Here is a 25,861-nt window from a genome sequence, read left to right on the forward strand (position 1 = left end):
ATGTTATACGAGACGTATGCATGGTGCTTTGAAAATATGTAGGAAGGAAACCGTGTCTAATTTGGTATCAGTAAACCATGAATCATTTTTGAAGTAACCACCATATACTTTTATTTTAGAATAAACTTAGAAGCCAAGATTTTTTACCAAAATTTGGTTTGTAAACATTTAATATCTTTGCCAGTCATTATCTCATCTAGAGTAATTTTCAGACTTAAGAATTAGCTAGTGTAGTCTAATTCTTGTGGATAGTTATGTTTTTAGAAAAAGATGGTTATTTTTGGTATATGTTTTCCTTACTCAGCAATAGCACAGACTTGAAGTCAATTCACATTTTGCATACTCAGATTTCTATAATAGAATATTAATTTTTATTAATTCATTAAAACATACGCAATGATAATAGTGCAATCTACCAAAAAATGCACAATTAAGTATTTTTAAGTGTCAACTTTATAAATAGGCTGCAAAAAATATTTTGTTTTAACATTAAGGATAGAAGACTAATTTCTTTATAGTCCCAATCTGATTAAACAGTCTAATTTCATAATTAAAATCAAGAATTGGAAAATAATAACATCAAGAAGTTTGCCGGAATTATATCTAGGATTGTGAGTTATTATAAGATACTTATATTTTGAAATTTAGCCTTAATGGCATGTAATTTATAACTTACGGGTCTAATATAAATATTTATATACTGTGTTCATGGCAGAAAATAAGGATTACCGTTTAGTTCAAACGTAGTGGATAAAGGGAATAAATACCAAAGACGTGGTGATTAATTCTAACATTTTCTACATATTACAAGTTCTCTTATTGAAAAGAGTCCTAGGTTCTATGTAATTCTCAAAACTAAGTATTTAGTAAAGCTCTATGAAAGCGTCACCAGATTTGTGAAAATAGTATATATATTTTGACAAATTAAAAAGATTAAAATATCAGGTGTTGCATGTTGACAGATGCATCAAACCTATTGGCTTTACAAAGTTTTGGCATCAACATTTTGAGAAAGCTGTTTCCCTAAATGTATTGTAAGTCCTGTAATTATGTACATATGAACTTCATAAAGTAATGACAGGTTTGCCAAATATCTGCTATTTGCTTCCATGCCACAATGATTATTTACAGTAAGTCTCTTTTCTATTTACAACTCTATTTTTCTTTTTTCTTTTTTTTTTTTTTTTTTATTGTTGGGGATTCATTGAGGGTACAATAAGCCAGGTTACACTGATTGCAATTGTTAGGTAAAGTCCCTTTTGCAATCATGTCTTGCCCCCATAAAGTGTGACACACACCAAGGCCCCGCCCACCTCCCTCCTTCCCTCTTTCTTTTTTCCCCCCATAACCATAATTGTCATTAATTGTCCTCATATCAAAATTGAGTACATAGGATTCATGCTTCTCCATTCTTGTGATGCTTTACTAAGAATAATGTCTTTCACGTCCATCCAGGTTAATACGAAGGATGTAAAGTCTCCATTTTTTTTAATGGCTGAATAGTATTCCATGGTATACATATACCACAGCTTGTTAATCCATTCCTGGGTTGGTGGGCATTTAGGCTGTTTCCACATTTTGGCGATTGTAAATTGAGCTGCAATAAACAGTCTAGTACAAGTGTCCTTATGATAAAAGGATTTTTTTTGCTTCTGGGTAGATGCCCAGTAATGGGATTGCAGGATCAAATGGGAGGTCTAGCTTGAGTGCTTTGAGGTTTCTCCATACTTCCTTCCAGAAAGGTTGTACTAGTTTGCAGTCCCACCAGCAGTGTAAAAGTGTTCCCTTCTCTCCACATCCACGCCAGCATCTGCAGTTTTGAGATTTTGTGATGTGGGCCATTCTCACTGGGGTTAGATGATATCTCAAGGTTGTTTTCATTTGCATTTCTTTAATATATAGAGATGATGAACATTTTTTCATGTGTTTGTTAGCCATTCGTCTGTCGTCTTTAGAGAAAGTTCTATTCATGTCTCTTGCCCATTGATATAAGGGATTGTTGGCTTTTTTCATGTGGATTAATTTGAGTTCTCTATAGATCCTGGTTATCAAGCTTTTGTCTGATTGAAAATATGCAAATATCCTTTCCCATTGTGTAGGTTGTCTCTTTGCTTTGGTTATTGTCTCCTTAGCTGTACAGAAGCTTTTCAGTTTAATGAAGTCCCATTTGTTTATTTTTGTTGTTGTTGCAATTGCCATGGCAGTCTTCTTCATGAAGTCTTTCCCCAGGCCAATATCTTCCAGTGTTTTTCCTATGCTTTCTTGGAGGATTTTTATTGTTTCATGCCTTAAATTTAAGTCCTTTATCCATCTTGAATCAATTTTTGTGAGTGGGGAAAGGTGTGGGTCCAGTTTCAGTCTTTTACATGTAGACATCCAGTTCTCCCAACACCATTTATTGAATAGGGAGTCTTTCCCCCAAGGTATGTTCTTGTTTGGTTTATTGAAGATTAGGTGGTTGTAAGGTGTTAGTTTCATTTCTTGGTTTTCAATTCGATTCCAAGTGTCTATGTCTCTGTTTTTGTGCCAGTACCATGCTGTCTTGACCACTATGGCTTTGTACTACAGACTAAAATCTGGTAGTTCAGACTAAAAGCTGATGCCCCCAGCTTTATTTTTGTTACAGAGAACTGCCTTAGCTATACGGGGTTTTTTCCGGTTCCATACAAAACGCAGAATCATTTTTTCCAAATCTTGAAAGTACGATGTTGGTATTTTGATAGGAATGGCATTTAATAGGTAGATTGCTTTGGGAAGTATAGACATTTTAACAATGTTGATTCTTCCCATCCATGAGCATGGTATGTTCTTCCATTTGTTAATATCCTCTGCTATTTCCTTTCTGAGGATTTCATAGTTTTCTTTATAGAGGTCCTTCACCTCCTTCGTTAGGTATATTCCTAGGTATTTCATTTTCTTTGAGACTATGGTGAAGGGAGTTGTGTCCTTAATTAGCTTCTCATCTTGACTGTTATTAGTGTACACAAAGGCTACTGACTTGTGGACATTGATTTTATATCCTGAAACATTACTGTATTTTTTGATGACTTCTAGGAGTCTTGTGGTTGAGTCTTTGGGGTTCTCTAAGTATAAGATCATGTCGTCAGCAAAGAGGGAGAGTTTGACCTGCTCCCATTTGGATTCCCTTTATTTCCTTGTCTTGCCTAATTGTATTGGCTAGAACTTCCAGCACTACGTTGAATAGTAAAGGTGACAGAGGACAACCTTGTCTGGTTCCAGTTCTAAGAGGAAAAGCTTTCAGTTTTACTCCATTCAGTAAAATATTGGCTGTGGGTTTGTCATAGATAGCTTTGATCAGTTTTAGAAATGTGCCACCTATACCTATACTCTTCAGTGTTCTAATTAGAAAAGGATGCTGGATTTTATCAAATGCTTTTTCTGCATCTATTGAGAGGATCATGTGATCTTTATTTTTGCCTCTGTTAATATGGTGGATAATGTTTATATACTTGCATATGTTAAACCAGCCTTGCATCCCTGGGATGAAGCCTACTTGATCATGATGAATGATTTTTTTGATGATAAGCTGTAATCTATTGGCTAGGATTTTGTTGAGAATTTTTGCGTCTATGTTCATGAGTGAGATTGGTCTGAAATTCTCCTTTTTGTTTGGGTCTTTTCCTGGTTTTGGTATCAGGGTGATGTTTGCTTCATAGAATGTGTTGGGGAAGATTCCTTCTTCCTCAATTTTTTGGAATAATTTCTGCAGTACAGGAATAAGCTCTTCTTTGAAGGTTTGATAGAGGGCGGCACCTGTGGCTCAGTTGGTAGGGCGCCGGCCCCATATACCGAGGGTGGCGGGTTCAAACCCAGCCCCGGCCAAAACTGCAACCAAAAAATAGCCGGGCGTTGTGGCGGGCGCCTGTGGTCCCAGCTACTCGGGAGGCTGAGGCAAGAGAATCGCTTAAGCCCAGGAGTTGGAGGTTGCTGTGAGCTGTGTGAGGCCACGGCACTCTACCGAGGGCCATAAAGTGAGACTCTGTCTCTACGAAAAAAAAAAAAAAAAAGAAGGTTTGATAGAATTCTGGAGTGAAGCCATCTGGACCAGGGCATTTTTTGGTTGGAAGATTTTTTATTGTTTCTTTGATCTCAGTGCTTGAAATTGGTCTGTTCAGGAGCTCTATTTCTTCCTGGCTGAGTCTAGGGAGAGGGTGTGATTCCAAATAGTGATCCATTTCCTTCACATTGTCAAATTTCTGGGCATAGAGTTTCTGGTAATATTCAGAGATGATCTCTTGTATCTCTGTGGGATCAGTTGTTATTTCCCCTGTATCATTTCTGATTGAGGTTACTAGAGATTTTACTTTGCTATTCCTCGTTAGTCTGGCCAATGGTTTATCTATTTTATTTATTTTTTCAAAAAACCAACTCCTTGTTTCATTAATTTTCTGAATGATTCTTTTGTTTTCAATTTCATTGATCTCTGATTTGATTTTGGATATTTCTTTTCTTCTACTGAGTTTAGGCTTAGATTGTTCTTCTTTTTCCAATTCCATAAGATCTCTTGTGAGATTGTTGATGTGCTCTCTTTCAGTTTTTCGAATGTAGGCATCTAAAGCGATGAATTTTCCTCTCAAAACTGCTTTTGCAGTATCCCACAGGTTTTGGTAGCTTGTGTCTTCATTGTTGTTATGCTCAAGGAAGTTAATGATTTCCTGTTTTATTTCTTCCTGCACCCATCTGTTATTCAACAGAAGATTGTTTAGTTTCCATGCCTTTGGGTGGGGTCGAGCATGTTTGTTAGAGTTGAGTTCCACCTTTAGTGCCTTATGGTCTGAGAAGACACAAGGTAAAATTTCAATTCTTTTGATTCTGTTGATATTTGTTTTGTGTCCCAGGATATGATCAATTTTGGAGAATGTTCCATGGGGTGATGAGAAGAATGTATATTCTTTATCTTTGGGGTGGAGTGTTCTATATGCGTCTATCAAGCACAGTTGTTCTAGGGTCTCATTTAAGTCTCTTATATCCTTGTTTAATTTCTGTTTAGAGGATCTGTCCAGCTCTGTAAGAGGAGTGTTAAGGTCCCCTGTTATTATGGTATTATTAGATATCATATTGCTCAGACTGAGTAAGGTCTGTTTTAAGAATCTGGGAGCATTTAAATTGGGTGCATAGATATTTAGAATTGAAACGTCTTCTTGTTGTATTTTTCCCTTGACCAATATAAAGTGACCATCTTTGTCTTTTTTTACTTTAGTTGCTTTAAATCCACATGTATCTGAAAATAAGATTGCAACTCCTCTTTTCTTCTGAATTCCATTTGCCTGAAAAATTGTCTTCCAACCCTTGACTCGGAGCTTTAATTTGTCTTTTGAAGCCAGGTGTGTTTCTTGCAGACAGCAAATGGATGGCTTGTGTTTTTTAATCCAATCAACCAATCTATGTCTCTTCAGTGGGGAATTCAAGCCATTAACATTTATTGAGATAATTGATAAGTGTGGTAGTATTCTATTCATCTTATTTGGTTAGAGTCCATTGCTTAGTTTTATCTTTTGCATCAGTGTGGAGGTTTGGTTCTGTCCTTTAATTTCTGAGTTCTTACTTTGCTGCTGATCCATTGTGGTGGTCAGTGTGCAGAACAGGTTGAAGTATTTCCTGTAGAGCTGGTCTTGTTGTGGCAAATTTCCTCAATGTTTGTATATCCGTAAATGATTTGATTTCTCCGTCAATTTTGAAGTTTAGCTTAGCAGGGTACAGAATTCTGGGCTGGAAATTGTTCTGTTTAAGTAGATTAAAGGTAGATGACCATTGTCTTCTTGCTTGAAAAGTTTCATTAGAGAAGTCTGCGGTCAATCTGATGGATTTGCCCCTGTAGGTCAACTGGCGCTTACTCCTGGCAGCTTGCAGAATCTTTTCTTTTGTCTTGACTTTGGACAGGTTCATCACAATGTGTCTTGGAGAAGCTCGGTTAGAGTTGAGGCGACCTAGGGTCCGATATCCCCCTGAAAGCAGTGTGTCAGAATCTTTGGTGATATTTGGAAATTTTCTTTTATAATATTCTCTAGTATGGCTTCCATTCCTCTGGGGCATTCTTCTTCCCCTTATGGAATTCCTATAACTCGTACGTTGGAACGCTTCATAAAGTCCCATAATTCTGACAGTGAACGTTCTGCTTTCTCTCTCTTCTTTTCTGCCTCTTTTACTATCTGAGTTATCTCAAAAACTTTGTCTTCTACCTCTGAAATTCTTTCTTCTGCATGATCTAACCTGTTGCTGATACTTTCCATTGCATCTTTAAGTTCCCTGATTGACTGTTTCATTTCCTTCAGCTCTGCTATATCCTTTTTATATTCTTCATATCATTCATCTCTGATTTGATTCTGTTTTTGGATTTCCTTTTGGTTATTTTCCACTTTATTAGCAGTTTCCTTCATTGTTTCCATCATTTCTTTCATTGTTTTCAACATGTGTATTCTAAATTCCCTTTCTGTCATTCCTAACATTTCTTTATAGGTGGAATCCTCTGCAGTAGCTACCTCATGGTCCCTTGGCGGGGTTGTTCTGGACTGGTTCTTCATGTTGCCTGGAGTTTTCTGCTGATTCTTCCTCATGGGTGATTTCTTTTATCTGTTTCCTTGCCCTAATTTTCCTTTCACTTCCTCTTGCTCTTTAAGTTCTCGTGCCTGTGGACTAAGGGTTACAGGACCAGAAGGGTGAGAAGGTTTAAGAGAAAAAAGGGATGAAAGAAAGGAGGACCAAATGATAAGGAAAAAAAAGGAAAAATAGAGAAAGGAGAGGGGGTGGGTAAAAGGAATATTGACAAAAAGAAGAGAGGCACAGAAAGAGGGAGACAGAGCAATATAGGTGTACAGTAGGGTACTTTGATACAACCTTAAAAAAAAAAAACCACCTTCTGGGGGTGCCCAGTTGGCTGGTTCCCTTCAGGTTCTGCTAACCTGATCAGACACAGTACCCCACCTCCACCAAGTAGAGAGGAAAGACAAAAATGCTATAAATCAAACCAAAACAAGCAAACAGAAAACTTTACGGGATAAAATTGGCTGGAAAATCCAAATAATAGCGGTAGAAACACTAACAAAAATGAAGTTCTAATTATTGAAATAGGCAGCAATGAGAAAATATAATTAAACTAGAAAAATTGAGAAAGAAAAAGGATCTGTATGGAAAAGGTTGAACTTAAAAAAAAAAAACAACAATCCACAACATCAAAATAAACAAAAAAAACAACCAAACCAAAAAAAAAAAAAAAACAACCAAAAACAGAGCAGTATATATATGTTATTGAATAGTGTCTGGGCAACACGTGGTCTTCTGGGGTATGAGATGTTAATCACAGTTCTGATACGACTGGAGGCTGCTAGTTTCTCAAACCCCAGCAGGTAGACACCCTAAATCTCTCTTCAGCCCACTTAAAAGGCACTTTGAACTTGTTCACTTACTGAGCAGAAGCTTTCTCAGGGAAGTGCTTGTCGCTGGAATCACTGCTGAAGTGGCTATCCGCTTACCCTGTGTGCCAAAACCGGTCTCACTCTGCCCCTGAGGGTTAGGGCTGCAAGGCAGCTCAGACCCCGCCCTTAGGCTACTTGGTCGCTGGGTTACCAGCTCCCACCCAATTCCAGCTCTGTGACCCTGAGGGCGGAGCTTGCCGGGGCAGATCGCTCACAATGTCTGCCTGTGACCCAGAGCCAAACACTATTAGCTCCGTCTGGCTCAGCGGCTCAGACTGGGGCCCTAGACAAAGGCCAAAGTTCTCCGACTCCGGCTCAGGCTCTCCCCAAGGCAGTTCAGCTGAGTGCCAAGTCCAAAGACACCAAAACAGTTCGCAGGTAAGGCCTTTCTGGTTTGCAGTCTCGCTGCTACTGAACTTACAGTTGCGGGCGCGTTTAGACGGATTGAACACATGCAACCACTTGCTGGTTTTCCACTGTTTTAGTTCTCCTCTTGGGGTCCAGAAGTCTCTCGCTGACTCCCTGTATCCTCTCAGGGGTGATGATAGGCAGATCCCACCAGCCAGAGATGCCTGGAGTCCTATATCCCCAGACTCACGGTGCCCAGATGCAAGGAAGCTGTTACTTGGCTGCCATCTTGCTCCTCCTCTACAACTCTATTTTTCTATTTGTAAGGAAAATAATCTCATCAAATTATAAACATCTTTCTTGTTAAACGAGTTAAATGTTTAGATTAAATATGAGAAGCATAGACTAACAATTGTCTTGTGCAGTAGAAAGTGTGAAAGGCTCAAGCTCTAAAATCTAAAATAAATTATAAGATTAAAAGTCAGAAGAAGTAGATATCCTAAATGGATTTGTTGTTCATTAAATATTAATATTTTAAGTTGGCACATCACTTTCCCTTCTTTTCTCTGGTTTTTCTTATCCATAGAGTGAATCAGTGATTTTCACTTTTCACAACAGAAGCCTCTTGTGGAAAAAGTCTTTTCTATAATCTCCTTGTAAATAAAAATAAATAATAAAAATAGAACTTTTTTTTATAAAAGGACCAATGAAGCAGGGGCAGCAGTCTGGAGAGCCCAACATACATGCTGGCTGGTCCCTTCCCACACATTTATGTAGCTGCAGCACACAATTCCTCAAATTAGTGGAACACATTTTGAAAATCCATGTAATCATATGATCTTTAAATTTCTTTACAATTCCAAAATAATATAATTTTCAAACTCAACCTGCAAATTGATATTTGTGTGTTACAGCATTGAAAATCATATCATCTACCTTAGAAAAAAATATAATATATGGATATAAAAGGTTTAAATCTATTCTCAAAAGGATTCTAAGGGAAAAATCCCATGTTTCATACTCAAGCCACCAATTTAAGTATCTCATAAAACAGCTCTATAAAACCAAATACTTCATCTTTGAGAAATGAATGAATTGATAAAAGACCACATAACCTCTTCAGTGTTCAAAAATTGCAATAATATTTTAGTTAAATATTAATTCCTTTACCCATCCCTATATAGTTCACTGAGGAAATGAGAAAAAATTTTTTATAACTATGAAGGCAAAATGTGCTTAAATGATTTTCACTTCCCAGCTTTGGTAATCATAAAATGAAGAACACTTTAATTTCTTTCAGCACACGTAATATACAACCATATACAGTCACAGTCTATAGAAATAAAAAAATGAGGCAGAAGACAGAAAGTTCTACGAAATAGTTAATTGCCCAGAAAAAGAAAACCCGGCAGGAGAAGGTCTTCAAAAGGAGCCGTTTTCTTTGCCAGTTCTTGAAATGGATTTAATGGTTGGGGGAGCGGGAGTAATAGGCTTTCTGCGTGACTAATTTCTCATGTCCTTTATAAGTAAGTATTTCTAACTACCTAAAATAAAAGAAATGAATAAAAGCAAACTTTTAGTAATCCCCAAAGGACTCAAAGTGAAATTATCACAGCAGTTACCTTATATAGACTGTGACACAGTTCCCCTTTCGCAAAGATACTTAGCGCAGTTCATTACTTTCCAACAGTGCCGTGCGGAGACCTACTTTATAATAACACTTCAGGGAAGTTAATGTACTAGGTCTTGAAAAGGTCTTTCTGGAATGTGAAGTAACTTGTGCTTTTCTTCTCGGACGTAGCGTTAACTCTGGCGCTGTCTTGCAGGTCCGTGGGGCCGATGCATGGGCGATGAGTGCGGCCCGGGAGGCATCCAAACCAGGGCCGTGTGGTGCGCGCACGTGGAGGGCTGGACCACGCTGCACACTAACTGCAAGCCAGCCCAGAGACCCAATAACCAGCAAAACTGTTTCAAAGTCTGTGACTGGCACAAAGAGTTGTACGATTGGAGGCTGGGGCCCTGGAATCAGTGTCAGCCCGTGATTTCAAAAAGCCTGGAGAAACCACTGGAGTGCGTCAAGGGAGAAGAAGGCATTCAGGTGAGAGAGATAACGTGCATCCAGAAGGACAGAGACATTCCCGCTGAGGATATCATCTGTGAGTACTTTGAGCCCAAGCCTCTGCTGGAGCAGGCCTGCCTCATCCCTTGCCAGCAGGACTGCATCGTGTCTGAGTTCTCCGCCTGGTCGGAATGCTCCAAGACGTGCGGCAGCGGGCTGCAGCACCGCACGCGCCACGTCGTGGCGCCCCCGCAGTTCGGCGGCTCTGGCTGTCCCAACCTGACCGAGTTTCAGGTGTGCCAGTCTGGTCCGTGCGAAGCGGACGAGCTCCTGTACAGCCTGCACGTGGGGCCCTGGAGCGCGTGTTCGGTGCCCCAGTCGCGACAAGTCAGACAAGCGAGGAGACGTGGGAAGAATAAAGATCGGGACAAAGACCGAGGCAAAGGAGTCAAGGATCCAGAGGCCCGTGAACTTATTAAGAAAAAGAGAAACAGAAACAGACAGAACCGGCAAGAGAACAAATACTGGGACATCCAGATTGGGTACCAGACCAGGGAGGTTACCTGCATTAACAAGACGGGAAAGGCTGCTGATTTGAGGTAACATTTTATTACCATTAACTGTAAATGTCAGTCTGTCAAGACCATGAGTAGTTAAGCTGAACTAACTCCTGGAATACGTAGTGAACAACCTAGGACAAGCTACCCGCAAATTGAAGACTTCCGAGCTGTGTGGGGTTCTTGGTGGTGTTTCTTCCGTGTTAATGTTTAGGCCTTATACTACTTCAGGTAATTTCAGTTTTCCTTTCAAAGTCTAGAGAGCCTGAGTGATTTGAGAAATACTGCTGCTTCTCCGTATGATCGTGCTGTTTCCCCCTGTAATAGAAAAATATTTCTTTTTTCTTAGAGGCTACTGTTGGGATTTTGAATTCAGATACTTTAGTGAGTTAATAGAATAAGGCACACTTGTAATCTCTCCAGGTTTAAAACATTTTCAGAATTACCCTATAAACAAAATCGGCTCTAAACAACAACCCAGGGAGCTATAACTAAGAATAATTTTCTTGCGCATTTTCTGTAATGGAATAACTCTCTCCAGAGAAGAAAATGGGAATCAGCAGAAAGTAAGGTAAGTGGAGGATATTTAATCCTGAGTAGCCTAGTTTAGAAAACATGTAATTAATTGGCTGCATTTTCTAGACAGAAATTATTTGGCAGATTCTCTTTGGGTGCATAATGACGAAGTTATGAACGACTATTTCATGTATGATTTATTTGTTGTGAAAATAATATTCATAGAGGATTACCTAAAGGACATGTTTTCTGAATGTTCTGAATTTTGCTCTTGGATAAACCAGACCGTGAAGGAGTGGATTATCTAAATCATTTGCTTAATTACTTTTCTGAAATATTTATGCAGTTATGATTGATACCAAACTAAGAGAAATTATAGTAACATCACTCAGAATTTTATATCTTATTTATTGTAGAAATGACATTCAGAGTGTCACCCCCTCCATCATGCGGTCTGTTTATGATAAATATCACTGAATCAGCCCAAGTGCTACTGGTGAGCAGCTGGATTATTTTTCTTATGGCCACTGGAATTATTTAAACAGACCACATTTTCCTGTTTACTTTGTTGAGAGCCTAAACAGGGCCGTGTGACATGCATGTTGTTCATTCATATATCTCATTGTCTTTTTTTTCTTCTCAGCCTCATTTTTTCTTCACTCATTCTTGTACAGTGATTTTGCTATGTGTGCATTTTGAAATCTGGTATTGAGCCTTTTTAGAGTATGGTATGATTTAATAGATTAATAAATGAATCAGTTAATTCATCTAAGATGACTTCTTCTCATCCTAGCATATTGCTGCTATATTTAGGATATTTGGTACTCTCTCTCCTCTTTGTACTCATCCAATTGTATTTTATTTCAGCTATATAATATTTGCTCTTTCTGCATTCAGGACCGGTCATTTCCTCAGACCTTGCTAATGGTTATCCATTCTGCTGTCTTTCTTTTCCAGTTCTGTACAATGCCATAAGACTCTACACGTGTGTGTGTATGTGTGTGTGTGTACGTTTGATTCTGTATCATGCACTTTTTCAACTCAATCTCCACTTAATTCTTTGCAAACTATCCTTATTCTGGTGATTTCATGATCTCTTTTCCTGAAGTATTATTGTTGAATTAATTACTTGACTCCTATTAAATAGTTGTTTGAGCCTCTGAGGCAACTTGAGTTTTCTCCTGCTGCCATTGGGTTAGCACGCTGTAGATACTTAATTTAATGTTGATTTCTTGCAAAAAGTGTAATTAAAATAGTAGCTATCATTGCATAGAGCCTAATATTCCCATCCACTTGTTGGTTTAAGGAAATATATTTAAAAATATGGATAGTATTTGTCAGGTGCTTATGTACTACTAGAAATGTCATATACTATGTATAATTACTTTAATCAAAATAGTTGTGTGTATAAGATGACTTATTAAGGTATAGATTAAATTTTATGTAAAACAACACAATTGGTTATTAATAGCTTTTTGTATATGAATTACTATGTCTCAATAAGAAAGTTAAGGTCCTTTGAAGAAGAGACCAAAAAATCAGGTATTATGACCTATTTTTCCCAAATACTACTCCATGTTACCAGTAAAGCCAACGAAGTGAAGAATGAATCTGTTGCATCACTAAAGCACAGGGCCACAAATCAGAAACTTGATTAAATTTAAAATGTTTTATCTTGCACCAAATTCAAAAACTACTTTATCACGTATAGAACAAAAATTATTTACGAAGGCTCACAAAAGAATTAGCAAAAGAATTTAGCTAAATAAACCAAAGAATCTTAGGAAATCATTTATAGGCAAGTAAAAATAATTTTAGTAGAGTTACTGCGGAAATGTCCAAGTTAAAGAAGATAGATCTGTCCTATTTTCTGCTTTCAAACACACCAAAATCTACGACAATGGAAAGCACAAACAAAAGTCTATTTTTTATGGCGATAGGAAATGATCACATTTCCAAACAATAATTGATATAGAAATTTGGTCAATGTGGTGAAGATTAGAACTATCTGAGTGAGGAGACGTATGGGGCATTACTTCTTGTAGGCTTTCGTGAACACTCAAAATATTTCAGAATAGCCAGAGCTTTCTGAGAGGACAAGTCAGTTACACCTCCTTGGTATGGCATGGTCTGTGTCGGTGGAAAGGGCTGAGTAAGCACACTTGGGTCCTGTTTGAAATCAGACTTGCATAATAGGCAGGACTGAAAGAGCAAACCCAGTATGCTATTCTTGGGAACAAAAGACTCAGTTTGACAGATTGAGGGATGCAAGTTTTGACAAGTATGAAAGAATTCCAAATCATTACACACACATGGGGACTTGGAGACTTCACTATGAACCAGTGACTCCCAGCTAGGCTTTGAGTAGAGTTTACCCACGCTGAGAGTTTGTAGGAAAACATACCAAACATTTCCCTAGGAAACCAAAAATATTAAAGGACATACAGTTTTCTAAACTCAAAAGAGAAAGAGTGTCAGTATTCAAAGAAGAGATAAGAAAATGAGTTTAAAAGTGATACGGCAGAGCTCAGAAAAGAAATGGAAGAGAATTAGAAAACAAAATTATAAATATAATGATAAGCAGCAACAAGTGGAAAAATCATTGGTACTAAGAAGAATCAGTGATATAGAGAACAGTTTGAAAACATCAAGTAAATTAATAATTTTTAAAGATGCAATGGAAATGGAAACAAAGAAGATTACTGTATGACATTCTGATGTTTCTGTAGATAGAACCAAAAAAAATTTTAAAAAATGAAATGCAAAGATAAGACTGTCCTGAAATTAAGAAAGTTTAATCCACATGTTGAAATTGTATGGGCCAATGTTACGCTAGAAGAAGTTGAACCAGTGAACTGAGGAAAGTTACTGATACAGGTCAGTTTTTATAGCAAGAGATGCCAAAGAGATAATAAACCTGAAAGTCAGCACAATGCTCAGTTGCTAAACATTAGAAGCATTCCCTTTAAATTTTTTTAAAAAATAAACAAGATAGCACATTATCTCCACTGTGAGTTAATATGGATCTGGTAAGGGCTAGTCAATATACCTAAAAAAAAAAAAAATGAATATTGGAAAGCAGGTTGCAAAATTAAGATTTTTTTTCTCCAAATGTTTTCTACTGGAAAATTCAATAGAATCAATTGAAAATATATTATAAGCAATAAAAATATTTAAATGATAGGTGAACACAAAGATAACATCAAAAATTAATATATTCCCTTGTTGCAAACAATATGTTAAATATTAACATGGGAAAAAATATTAAAATATCTAATTTACAATAGTAAACAAAACAAAAAAAGCTTAACTATAAAAGTTCTTCACTTAACACCAGACTTGAAGAAGTAGAAACATATGTAAATGTATGATTGTTTAGAATGTTTAGTTAAAGTATGAGGTCTGACAATTAAGTTTGCGAACTTCCCTCTATGATCTTACATTTGGCAGCAATGTACAAAAAATTCAGTAAGGTTTCATAACTTTGGCATATCAGTGACTCAGAGTTGTGCTCGTGTAGACATGTGACAGTGTCTTCCTGAGTAGCATGTGTCATTTTTATTGTGTGTTTTTGTGTGCTGTGTGCCAGCTCTGATGGTCATTCCAGAAAAAGAGTTCCAAATTGCTTTGAAGGGTAGACTAGGTGCTGGTGTGGGTATGTGGCTTCCCAAGGGAAGTACTTTAAAGGTGACTGTTGTGATGCTGAGCCATGAGGTACGTAACACTTTTTCTAGGATGAGTTTGAAACTTAATTGTCAGATCTAATTGTACCTACATTGTTACTACAATCTTCAGAGGGAAAAATAAACATATAAAATAAGCCAGGAAAACACTGAAAAATAAAAAGAGAGAGGAAATAGTAACTTCACAAGATAATTAAATGCATTATATCACAAATTATTAGGCACAATAAACCACTCTTATCATTTATAGAAAATTGTGTGTCAGGGTAGGGAACTGCTTGCCAGTTAATTTCCCAGATACCAGAGAAGGCCCAACTCTTCAAGCAGGCCTTTCTAAGGACAGAAGTCTCAGCTTGATGTATTAATTCTTACATGAAATGTTGAATGAAATTTATAGGAGGTTGTTGGTCTGTACTGAGCTCCTGCACTAGGCTTCCACAGACCAAACCAAAATGGAATTACTTGTGCTAAAGTTCCATATCATCAAGCTGAAACGAAGTTGTTCATGTGATCTTCTGAGAAATCAGGAGACATAGAGAGATAATAGCCAAATCTGTAAAGGGGCCAGTCCTATACGGCATGATAAGGAAGTTCCCTCTGCTTTCACCTTTATGAGAATGGTAAATCTGAAATGAGCAATCCCAGTTTTGTTTTTTGTTTCTGCTTTCTTCAGACTTTTCTATATATAAAATTAAACTTCTTTACCGAACTCATCAGCACATACATTCTATTTTATGGAATAAAGTATTGCCCAATTCTGGATAACAAATAAAACCAATTTAGATCATTAAGCTACTGGTAAGTGTGTTTTCTGACATATGGAATATCATGTGGTTATTACCAAATGAGGTTCAATTAAATATGAGGGAGTAAAGGCAGTTTTACTTCTCTCCCTTAGTTGAAATCCACCAGAAACACCAATAAGGGAAATAAACACTTCTAGCTACAGTAAACAAAGAAAAATAGAAACATGAAAAAAAAAAATTTCCACATGATAAATCTGGGTCTCACGGATGAAGTCAGGACCTGAAGCATGAAAGAGACTTGCTAAAGCAACCAGTGACACAATCCTGGAAGGTCCAGCTAAGGATCTTTTTACTGAATTATCTCAGGGGGTGTGGGGAAGGTACCTTAGGCCCCAGTTTCTTACCCCAGGATGTGTAGCTGATGGAGAAATTAAGTGGAAAGTTACTTTCCTGGTCTAGAGGAAGGCTGTCAGAGATGGTGTGGAGGGACAGTAGAATGTGGAGAGACAAGAAAGCCACCCCACATTACCAAAAGCCAGTCAGCGGGGAGGCTTTGCCGTGTGCCACTCCCAACTCTGGAAGGCTTTACCCAGCCAGCTCACCTCTTCCTAAAAGAAAGAACTGACTCTGGATAGCGTTTCAAAGGTACAACATATTTCAGCAAAAATATTTAGGATGAAATCTGCTCCAATTAATATAAGAAACACTTATGGCTCTTGTGCCTACTATTGAAAATAGTTCAACATTTGAATGCACCTTATTTTGTTGTATAAGAAACAAAGATAATTAGTTAGAATTATAATTCCAGTGAAAGCATTGGCAGAAAGTGTGTGAAATCCAGCCCAATCAATTCCTGAGGGAATAAGACAGAATTACAATTTAAAATAGATTTCTTTTGGCTTAGCCAAAAAAATAGTAGCCCTATCCAGCTTCTAGATAACTCCATAAAGCACATACTTCAGGCATGAATACCTAAGGATAAACTTAATTGGGTAAAACATGAAGAGAATAATCTAATAACCTTTAGAAATACTGACACATTTTTCTTTCATTTCTGCTATCAGCTTCATTTTTTTCTTTTAATTCTCTATAGAAATTCAGCCTTAGCATTTCTGATAGTAATGAATAATACTTACTAATGTGGCTTTCTGATAATTTCCTAAACTCAAACTTTTCTGAAACGCCAAGTAATCTTCAAAATGAAAACTTTTGAGCAGAAAATTGCATTTCTTAATAGTGTCACACAGTCAGTTTCTCTGTGCCTGATTTTTATTTAGCCTTAGAATTCTAGTTGTTAACTACTTTTTTATCTTCTGTTTTAGGATTGTTTTCCATAATGGTGATATCCAACTTGAGTATAAAGCTACCACTGCCTTTACCACTAATTTAGCCAGTTTTCAGCCTATAAGGCTGAATCAACAAGAGAGGAATTTAAGTGATAAATAAATAGGAGAAAAGGTACTGAGAACTGGGAAACCTATGCACTCAGGGCTACATAGTACTGAACAATCATTTAAACTTGCTGGGACTTAGTTTTCTCATCTGTAAACTTTACGTGTGATGAGTGGGCAGAGATGATGGAAAAGAAGGAGGGAGCTGAAAAACTTTAAAAGCTGTCCAACGTTTTTGATTTCAATTAACCCTGAATGACACCCATACCTAAAATCGTGGACATAAAATTGTATAAATTAAAGTTAATTTTCAACATATTCCGTGCATCAGTACATACTGACACATCAGAGTGAATATCTATGCAGTGGATCCAGAACGAGGCAGCTCTCACCAGTCTTGAGTGTAACTGCAAGGTTTTTACTTGGCCAATGTGCTGTATGGTTCCTGAGGCCATACCCACACTGTGACTTTGTGAATCAGGGAAATTGCAAATATAATCCCACCCTTACCAAAAAGAAGGGAGGAAATTGCCCACTATTTAAAGTAACACAGACTCCTCTTAGGTTATTCAGAATCCATTTATAAAATGACTACTTCTAAATAGCAGGCTTTTAGATTTTAAAACTTTCTGTAATATCCAAAGTGTCAATTTGTCTGCCAGACACACATCATCAAGTCTTGCGAGCTTGCCTCAGCTGCCTGTTGGCCACACCTGATTACATAAGTAGAGTCAATGTGCTCACACTCTTTGGTAGATGGTAAGAGGCTACAGTGAAAATCTTGACTTCTCCCAAAATGAAGAGCTAACTGAGCAGTATATTACGTGTGACCTTAGAGGTCCACCTCAACCCTTCCCAATCCTGCTTATAGTTCTGCGGGCTGATTTCTGAGCAATACATTCGTAAGACTTCCTAGTCTTCTTTCTGGCGGCATTCTACCAGTGTAGAAAGCGACAATAGGTCTGAAGGTGAAAAGGGAGAGAACATTCCTCTGTGGGTGGGTTCCTCTAACAGAGGCTACTGCCCTGTCCAAGAGCCCTCTGCCTGGCTCTCGGTCTACCGCAGATTCTAGGCCTTTATTGTGACCTTAGGGCAATGATCTTCCTGTGGCTGCTATCCCCAGGGTGCTTCACCATTCCTTGGTGATTTTTCTTTACACTGTCAACAACTTCATTAATAATCCTTTCATTAAACTCTTCTTCATTCACTTATATGAGATTTTAATCTATTTTCTCTTGGCCCTTACTGATACATACTAGCTATACTAGTGTCAGAGGCAGAGAACTGGTTCTGTGTTCTTGTTAGGTTATTTATTAATTAATTTACTCTGTATTTATTTACTTTTTCATTCTATAAAGTGAAGCATGTCAAGACAGTCAAGGGTGCCAGAATATACAGATAAAAACAGAGGGCCTAATCTCAAGGACTTCTTTTTTTTTCATTATTATTATGGAAAATATGGTACAAAAAAAGCAATAAAATGTTAAAGGAGCTACTTGTGTATCTTATGTTGACAGAGAGGAGACAAAGTTAGTGTGGGAACTTTCAAGTGACAACTCAGATAGTGAGCTCTTTCTGGAGGGAGTTGATAGGATGGGGAATGGCGTCCTAGAGGAATGGCACTGGAGTGAAGGATTAGTAGGTATGCACAAGGTCAAGGGTGATGGATGGAGATTATGGGAACACCAAAATCAAAGGCACTGAGACTTGGGGCAGTAATGGTTTGTTATGCCTGTGGGCTGTTCACCCTCTGGAGGTTAGGTTAAAGGGGAAATGGAATTAGCCTAGAAGAGAAATGAAGGAAACCTATAAAGGTCTGGAAGGTCAAGTTTAAATGTTTGGACTTCATATCCTGTAGGCCCAAACATCTCCACATTGATTAGTGATAGGGTTTTGAGCATACCCCAATGTATGTATATTTATTTATGAATTATGCATTTATACTATTAAAGTATATTTGATAAGTTTTAAACATTTGAATAATTAATGCTTTAAGATAAATAAGGGAACAACATTTAGCTAATCATTATGGCTTTATATTATCTTTGGCTCAAGTCTTAAGGCAAATATTCATGAGCGGGTACATTAGTCATAGTAGTAATTTTTAACTTATTTTGTATATAGTCTATTTTATTTTATATATAGATATATTTTTATTTTGTCCTGTGAATAAAATGAATTCTTATTTAAGTAAGTTGACGGAAAGCACATACATTTTCGTGCTTCTACCAAAAGTGTTCATATTCATTTCAAAATACTGAAACAAATGCCAGCAACTGCACTATACCAGCATTGGGATCGAAGATAGATGCTCTGAACAAAATTATAAATCAAGATAAAAGTGACTTCTACTTTTTAAAAAAATTCTCATTTAACATCCCTCATTAACCATGACATTTTTCTTTTCAAGCTTATGTTTGAGTTTATACATACCTCCCACCCTGATATGTTCTTTTATTACTCAGATTTATCTCTGTATCTTTTGTACTTTTCCTCAGTTTATGAGGCTGGACAATTAAGTTTGCAAACTCATCCTAGAAAAAGTGCTACCTACATGATTGCTGGATATTACTATGTTCACCTTCAGACTACTCCCTTGGGAAGCTGTGCACTGATACCAGCACCTAGTCAGCTATTCAAAGCAATTTTGGAAGTCTTTTTCGGGGATGGCCATTAAAGCTTTTGTTGTATTACCCTTGATATCCTGAATGTCATCAAAATGTCTTTCTTTCAATATTTTCTTTATCTCTGGGCAGAGAAAAAATATCACTGAGGGCCAGATCTGGTAACTGAGGGTGTTCCAATACAGTTATTTGTTCACTGGCTAAAAACACCCTCACACATAGTGCTGGGTGAGTTTGTGCATTGTCGTGATATAAAAGCCGTGAGTTGTTGGCCAAGGTCATAAACATATCCATTGCCTACCATGGGTTCCTTCTGTCCCTTTTAACATATTATCATTACTGTTATTATTTGTGTGTGTGATAAAAACATCTAGCATAAGATCTATCCTCTTAGCAAATTTTAAGTACACACTACAATATTGAGTATTTTTTTGTTTTAATTGAGGGTCCTATTACAGAACAATTGGATGAAAGATGTCTCTTGGGTAACATTTTAGGCCTTCGATGGATTTGGGGACAGGATTAACCTTAAGTCAGATCATAGGCTGTTCTCCATATAAACTTTAAATAAGGTGCCTTCCAGTTTTTTTCTACTTTTCTGGCAAGATTCATTAATAATATCTCCCATTTGGTAGCTTGTTCTATTTAGCTCTTTTACTTGAGACAGTGTGAGAGCTGGTACTTTACTGGCAGCCTTGCTGCTGAGAAGGGCAGTGACCTTGCAATTCCTTGGCAGGAATTGTGATCTCACCCATTGTTTTCATTTATTTGCTGGAATTCCACCAGCTTGATGTGGGTAGTACTGAGTTTTCCTCTAACTTAAATAAGAGGAGTTTTAAATAGGAGGAAATACTTTTGAAAGGAAAACCAAATTCCCACAGAATAAGGAATTTAATAAATTATTGACCTGCTATTTGTGTAACCTAATTAAGAATGTGAGTCTGCTAACACATTATATCAGTAATGTCATGTGCTTTGTCTTATTTGCTTCTTTTTAGGTCTTTACTCATACCTTCACCTTGCTATGTTCTTCATTTGTCTACTCTCATATTATTTTATTATAGATGATTATTTAGCTTTCCCCAAAAAGTTTCTTTAAGAGATTCTTTCTTTAGATTCTATTTAGTAAAAATTTATGGCCACTAATACTAGATTTTATAGGGATATGATCATGGAAAATTTATTTGGGTAGTATTTACCCAGAACAGCAATTGAATTGTAAATGAATGAAATAACTGCTATGCCTCATATGAGAAGTCATCATGCTATAATGATCTTGGAATATTGCTTTAACCATGTAAAGTACAGTGCACTGAAATAAAACACAACTTTGGGGAAAAAATCAATTATGACTAAAATTGAGATTATTCTAATTTTTATATTTGGATTTACAAAAAAAGTCAAAGGTTTTAAAAGGCTACTAATAGGTATTAGCCAGACCACAAATAGACTCAAATATGCATATGAATATACATATATTCCCTTTGATAGAGGGATAAAGATGGAGATAGATATTGAAATAGATATGTACATTCGAACTCAAGAATAATAAATACACATTTGACAGAAATTATTTTCAACAGCATAAAATTTGAATACATTTGGATTTCATATAATGTGTAGCATACTGATACATTTCATAAAGGTTTTCAGATAGATTTGTCAAAACTGCAGTTCTCTGACAGGTTCTAATATGTCAAGGATCCTGTATAATGAATTTAAATAAGAAATAGGTGAACAGGAACACAGTAGACACCACGTAGTTCCAAGTCCGTGCGAAGCCTTAGCTCTAAACTTGACATCTTTAATTCTGTTTATGAGGCACAAGGAGGAAAAACAAATAAATAAAATTACTTTAAATTACTGTAACTCCATGTTGGCCCAGATATTTTGTATCTTTTATAGGCTGTAAAATACATACTTCATAGTAAGTGAAAATAAATACTTGATAAAAGGATAAATCTAAGGTAAAAATGACTAAAGTTTGTAAAAAAAAAAAACTGCTTCTATATCCTCTAATTTTATAAAGCAATAGAATTTGATTCAGGTGCTGAAAAATTGATAGAATTTATCTAACTGTGGTGCTATGAAAAGACTGAGTCAAACTTGACTTTTAAAAAATCTCATTAGTGGAATGAACAGGTTATGTATCTGTAGAAGGCAGTAAATGTACCAGTATGACTTGAATTAAAGAAAGAGGTGGCAAAAGAGTAGAAATAAATTTAAAAGGGAAGCTTGATGACCTTGATAATAAGACAAAGAAATTGGGCTTTTCCCCTAATACATTGGGAAAAAATTATGTTCATGAACCAGAATTGTATGCAGAATGAATTGGAGGGCTCAAAATCTAGAGTTTAACCAGAACTGAGATCATGGTTATAATCCAAGAATGGGGAAAACTTAATACCTGGATTGGGGAATCAATGCTAGGGATACTGAGGCCAAATAGATGCCACAGGATTAACTTAAGAGGAAATTCAGTCTTGACAATTTCCATCTAACAGTTTCATTATCTTTTCTGATTCTCTGCCTGGCACCAACCTCCAACCTCCTGAGTTCTGATAGATAAATGACAACATGCTAAGATGGTTGGGATAGCACTGGCTAACAGAAACAAAAGGATTAGACGTTGCCCATCCTTTTGGTGCCCTGTTAGTTCTTGGTTCTCAAATGTTTTATAGACTCTAAATTGACCATTTCATTTCGAGTCTCGTATCCTCAAAAGACCAGAGTCTGAGAGACTCTGAGATGACTGCCTGTGACCAAAGCTCCCTGGCCATGCTTGTCAATAACCTTTCATAATAATAACTGGAGTTGTCTTCAACATTATGTGTGTTTGCCAAACTCTACGTGCCCCAGGTTTGACACTTTCAGAAAGGAAGAGGACGGGGTGAGAAAGAGATGGTTTTTAATAATCATTTCATTATTCTCACCCCCACGTTTATTTGTTTTTTTTTTCTAATCCTGTAATAAAATGAAAACAAACATGACTTTTTTATCTTCTAGATGATGAATGAGGAAAATGAAATTTTAAGCAAGTAATAGTAGGTGAGTAGATAAGTGGGGGATAGGTACAAGGTGAGAGAGGCTCTTGAGGCACAAAATTTAGAAAGTCACTCCCAGAGCCAGGCGAATGCCTCTTAAATTTTGTTCTGAGGCACTTTCTTGTCTTTTCCTAACAGAAGGAGTAAGTTGGCTCACGGGCTGAGGAATCTTCTGTTCCCTTCCTGTTCATCATCTTTATCTGTATATTCAAGAAATATTTGATGAGTGTATTATGTTCTTCTTTCCTTTGACGAACATGTTCTAAGAGCACTGACTTTGATGATCTCCATCTACAATCACTAGTTCAAGGGTGTCTAACCTTGTTTCTTTTCTGCCACACCTTGGAAGAATAAGAATTGTCTTAGACAACACATTAAATACACAAACACTAACCAAAGCTGATGAGAACAAAAGAACAGGCCCGTGCATATATTTTGTGATATCTAATATCACAGAGAGGCAACAAAAAGTCCTCACAAAATCAACATGTGGCTCGTGGATCCCAGATTAAACCCCCTCAGTATGTAATCCAGGAATCAAGCAGTATTTGGGCAAGTGTAAAGCCCTGTGAGGCAAAGTTTGAATAAGTAAAAAACCATGGATTACTTTTGCTTTGAGTCTAAATGTCTCTCGGTGGGGAAATGTTTAATCCTTTAACTCCGTCCGTCCGTGACTGGGAAAATGTTATCTAAAATCTTTCTAAGTGGTTCCCATGCTGTGTCTTTTTGGAGACTTTTTTTACTCAGCCAAATTTTAACCTGGCTTCTATTTTGTTCCTCGGTAGTCACTAGTTATTTAGCCTAACAAAGTAATTCAGATAGTCTATTTGTGATTGTAATACATGGCTCTTTACTGTGTTATTAGAAATTAATATTTAGTGGAAGAATTTTAGATACTCAGGCAGGTTAATAAGGGAAAGAAGTTATAGGAGGTGATTTACTGGTGGCCCTTTTTAAGGCAGACCTTCGGGGTAGTCTGAGAAGAGGAGATATTGTTCTCATCTGCTAAGAGTTTAGAAACTAAGTTAGACACTGGAGAGAAAGCTGTATGGAACTGGTATAGTATGTGTAGAACATCAGCCTCAGACTCAGAGGGCCTGCGTTTAAGTCAGGCCTCTACACTCGACTATTTCTTTTTTAACTTTAAAATAGGAAGATCAAGAATAGCATTCCTGCATTAGACATGGGTCAGGATTATTATGAAAATGTAAAAAATTATGCACGTAAAATTGCTCTGTAAATTGAGAAAGGATGAGCAAAATGTGAACTTGTGTTAATAGTAAAGATGGCTTTAAATTAAGCTGATGGTAATCAGCATTGAAAATCCAAAGAGAAAAAGAATGAAATTCTTACCTTCTTAAGTTCTTTAAATCTCTTCCAGAAAGACAAGGTTATTCTGTAGGGAGGAAAAAACATCAGTGCATATGTAATGCATATGAGATTTTACAAATTAAAATAAGCACCATTTTTAGATCTATGTACCTTTAATATTAAGAAGATAATATTAAGTATTAAGAAGATAAATGTTTTTTTTTGTAAACATACACTTCAAATAAATCATGGAGCTTTTGTTGGAGAAGGACTACTGAATCACAGATTTTGATAATAAAATCATTTATTGCCCTAGGATTAATTAATTATTTTTACCTTTTATTAATTTATTTCCTAACTTGTTAAGGCATTTAATTCAAAATAAAGGTGGATAAAAAGAGATTTTAAGTTTTTATTCCTTTAAGTGCCAGGGGTTTGTGTCTATAAGAACCCTGCTCTAAAGACAGAACTGGGAGACTTAGTTCAGAACAATAAGGAGTTTTCCATGTAGTGAAAAAGATAACTCAGAGGAAGAAAAGCAAAGTAAACCAAACCTACAACTGAAAAACAAAATATGAAAATGAGGATTGTGTTGGAAATTGTGAAGAAATTTTTATTAAAGGGATGTCATAATTAGAATTACTTGAATTTTATAATTTATCTCAGCAGAAAGGACGGAAAAGATAGAAAGGAAGTGAAAGAAATATATAAATGGGTTGAAATAGAAAGGAGTTTAAATTTAATTTGTCATGATTTGGATAATGCAGTTTGGAGTGGAACACATAATGGGCCATGTCTTGTAATGTTAATTTTGACAACTGTAAATCAGACGAAGGAACACTGTGGAGTCATCATGAATGATGCATGTGCTGTGCCGTGGCATCTTAATTTTAGACTTGCAAATTTGATTTCTGAAGCTGCATTTGAACAACCAAGGCGGTGTGTTGTAAAATAAATCCATTTGAAGAGAAAACATCTACTAATGTGACTTGTGGAACTTCTTGGTAAGAATGCACTGGTGACACATTTTTGCAAAGCTTGATTTTATCTCCTTCTTTCATTATGAAGCTGATAGTCTGAAGCCCAGGGAGCAAGAGGAACAAGTGAAGCTGAAAATGAATTAGGAGTTGGGGCAGTTGTCCTATATTATTGCTGTAGTCACAGCTATCAAGGACATTTATTGAGAGTGGCTGATGGAAAAGTACAGGTTGAATGAAAAAGGTCTAGTTCTATCTTCTTGGGGCCAAATGAAGTGCCTCAGTTGTGTTAGGTTATCTTGATCTTGATAAAAAGCAGTTATTTTATTTTCAGGGTAGTATTTTGTCTACTAGACTGTGAACTACTTGAGACTTTCTCTCTGATCCCTGTCCTCTGTACCTCTGCTACTAGAGGTCTTGTGCTTAGCCCTTGGTGGCTACTAAAGGATGACAGGGGTGTTGTCCTCAACATCTAGAAAATAGCCCTTGAAACTATGCACGCTGTTCTGCTCTGGTCATCTCTATTAAAAATGACAATGCTGGTAATGTGATTTTTAAAGGTGCAATTTCAGTTATGCCTTTATACCTATAATCCCCTTATAAGCATTGTGTTTATTATTTCATTAGTGTACAAAGGCATGAGAGTACTTTTACATGTAAATTAAATAAATTAATCTAGTATGGTAAACTCCTTGCCATGAGCATATTGTTGATTACAAAGAAACAGTGCTGATGAATTTTGATCTGAAAGTTTTCAAAAGGCAATATAGGTAAAAATATTTTAGACTTCTAAAAAGTGCCCTAAAAATATTATACTAAGAGGGAAACTTAGTTCAATAAAAAGAGTAATTGTGCAACATTTAGTGGAACTTCAATTTAGGGTATTTGTAGGGGAAGAAAGAATAAAATTGTTAATTATATAACTAGATTTTATTAAGAAAAATTATCACATTATTGGTCAAAGTTTTGTCAAATACATGGTTTGCCATTTCCAATTTACTCCCCTGATCTGAGAGGAATATACTAGTTGCTAAGGCTATTTCAGACCAGACTAGAGCCTTGTTTTTTGTTAAAGATTTAAAATTGGGGTGGCACCTGTAGCTCAAAGGAGTAGGGCACCAGCCCTATAAGAACCCAGCCCCTGCCAAAAACTGCAAAAAAAAAAAGATTTA

At 36.6% G+C, this 25,861-nt stretch overlaps 1 protein-coding gene across 1 annotated transcript in view; it reads left to right on the forward strand.

Annotated features, from left to right (window-relative positions):
- Positions 1–25,861, forward strand: part of THSD7A (thrombospondin type 1 domain containing 7A) — a 466,447-nt gene that overhangs the window by 198,440 nt on the left and 242,146 nt on the right. The window contains exon 2 of the mRNA XM_053609606.1: positions 9,608–10,439. Coding sequence (XP_053465581.1) covers positions 9,608–10,439 — 832 coding nt within the window. The remainder of the gene's footprint in view (positions 1–9,607; positions 10,440–25,861) is intronic.

This window comes from Nycticebus coucang, chromosome 11 (assembly GCF_027406575.1).
Source record: "Nycticebus coucang isolate mNycCou1 chromosome 11, mNycCou1.pri, whole genome shotgun sequence".
Taxonomy (NCBI): Eukaryota; Metazoa; Chordata; class Mammalia; order Primates; family Lorisidae; genus Nycticebus; species Nycticebus coucang.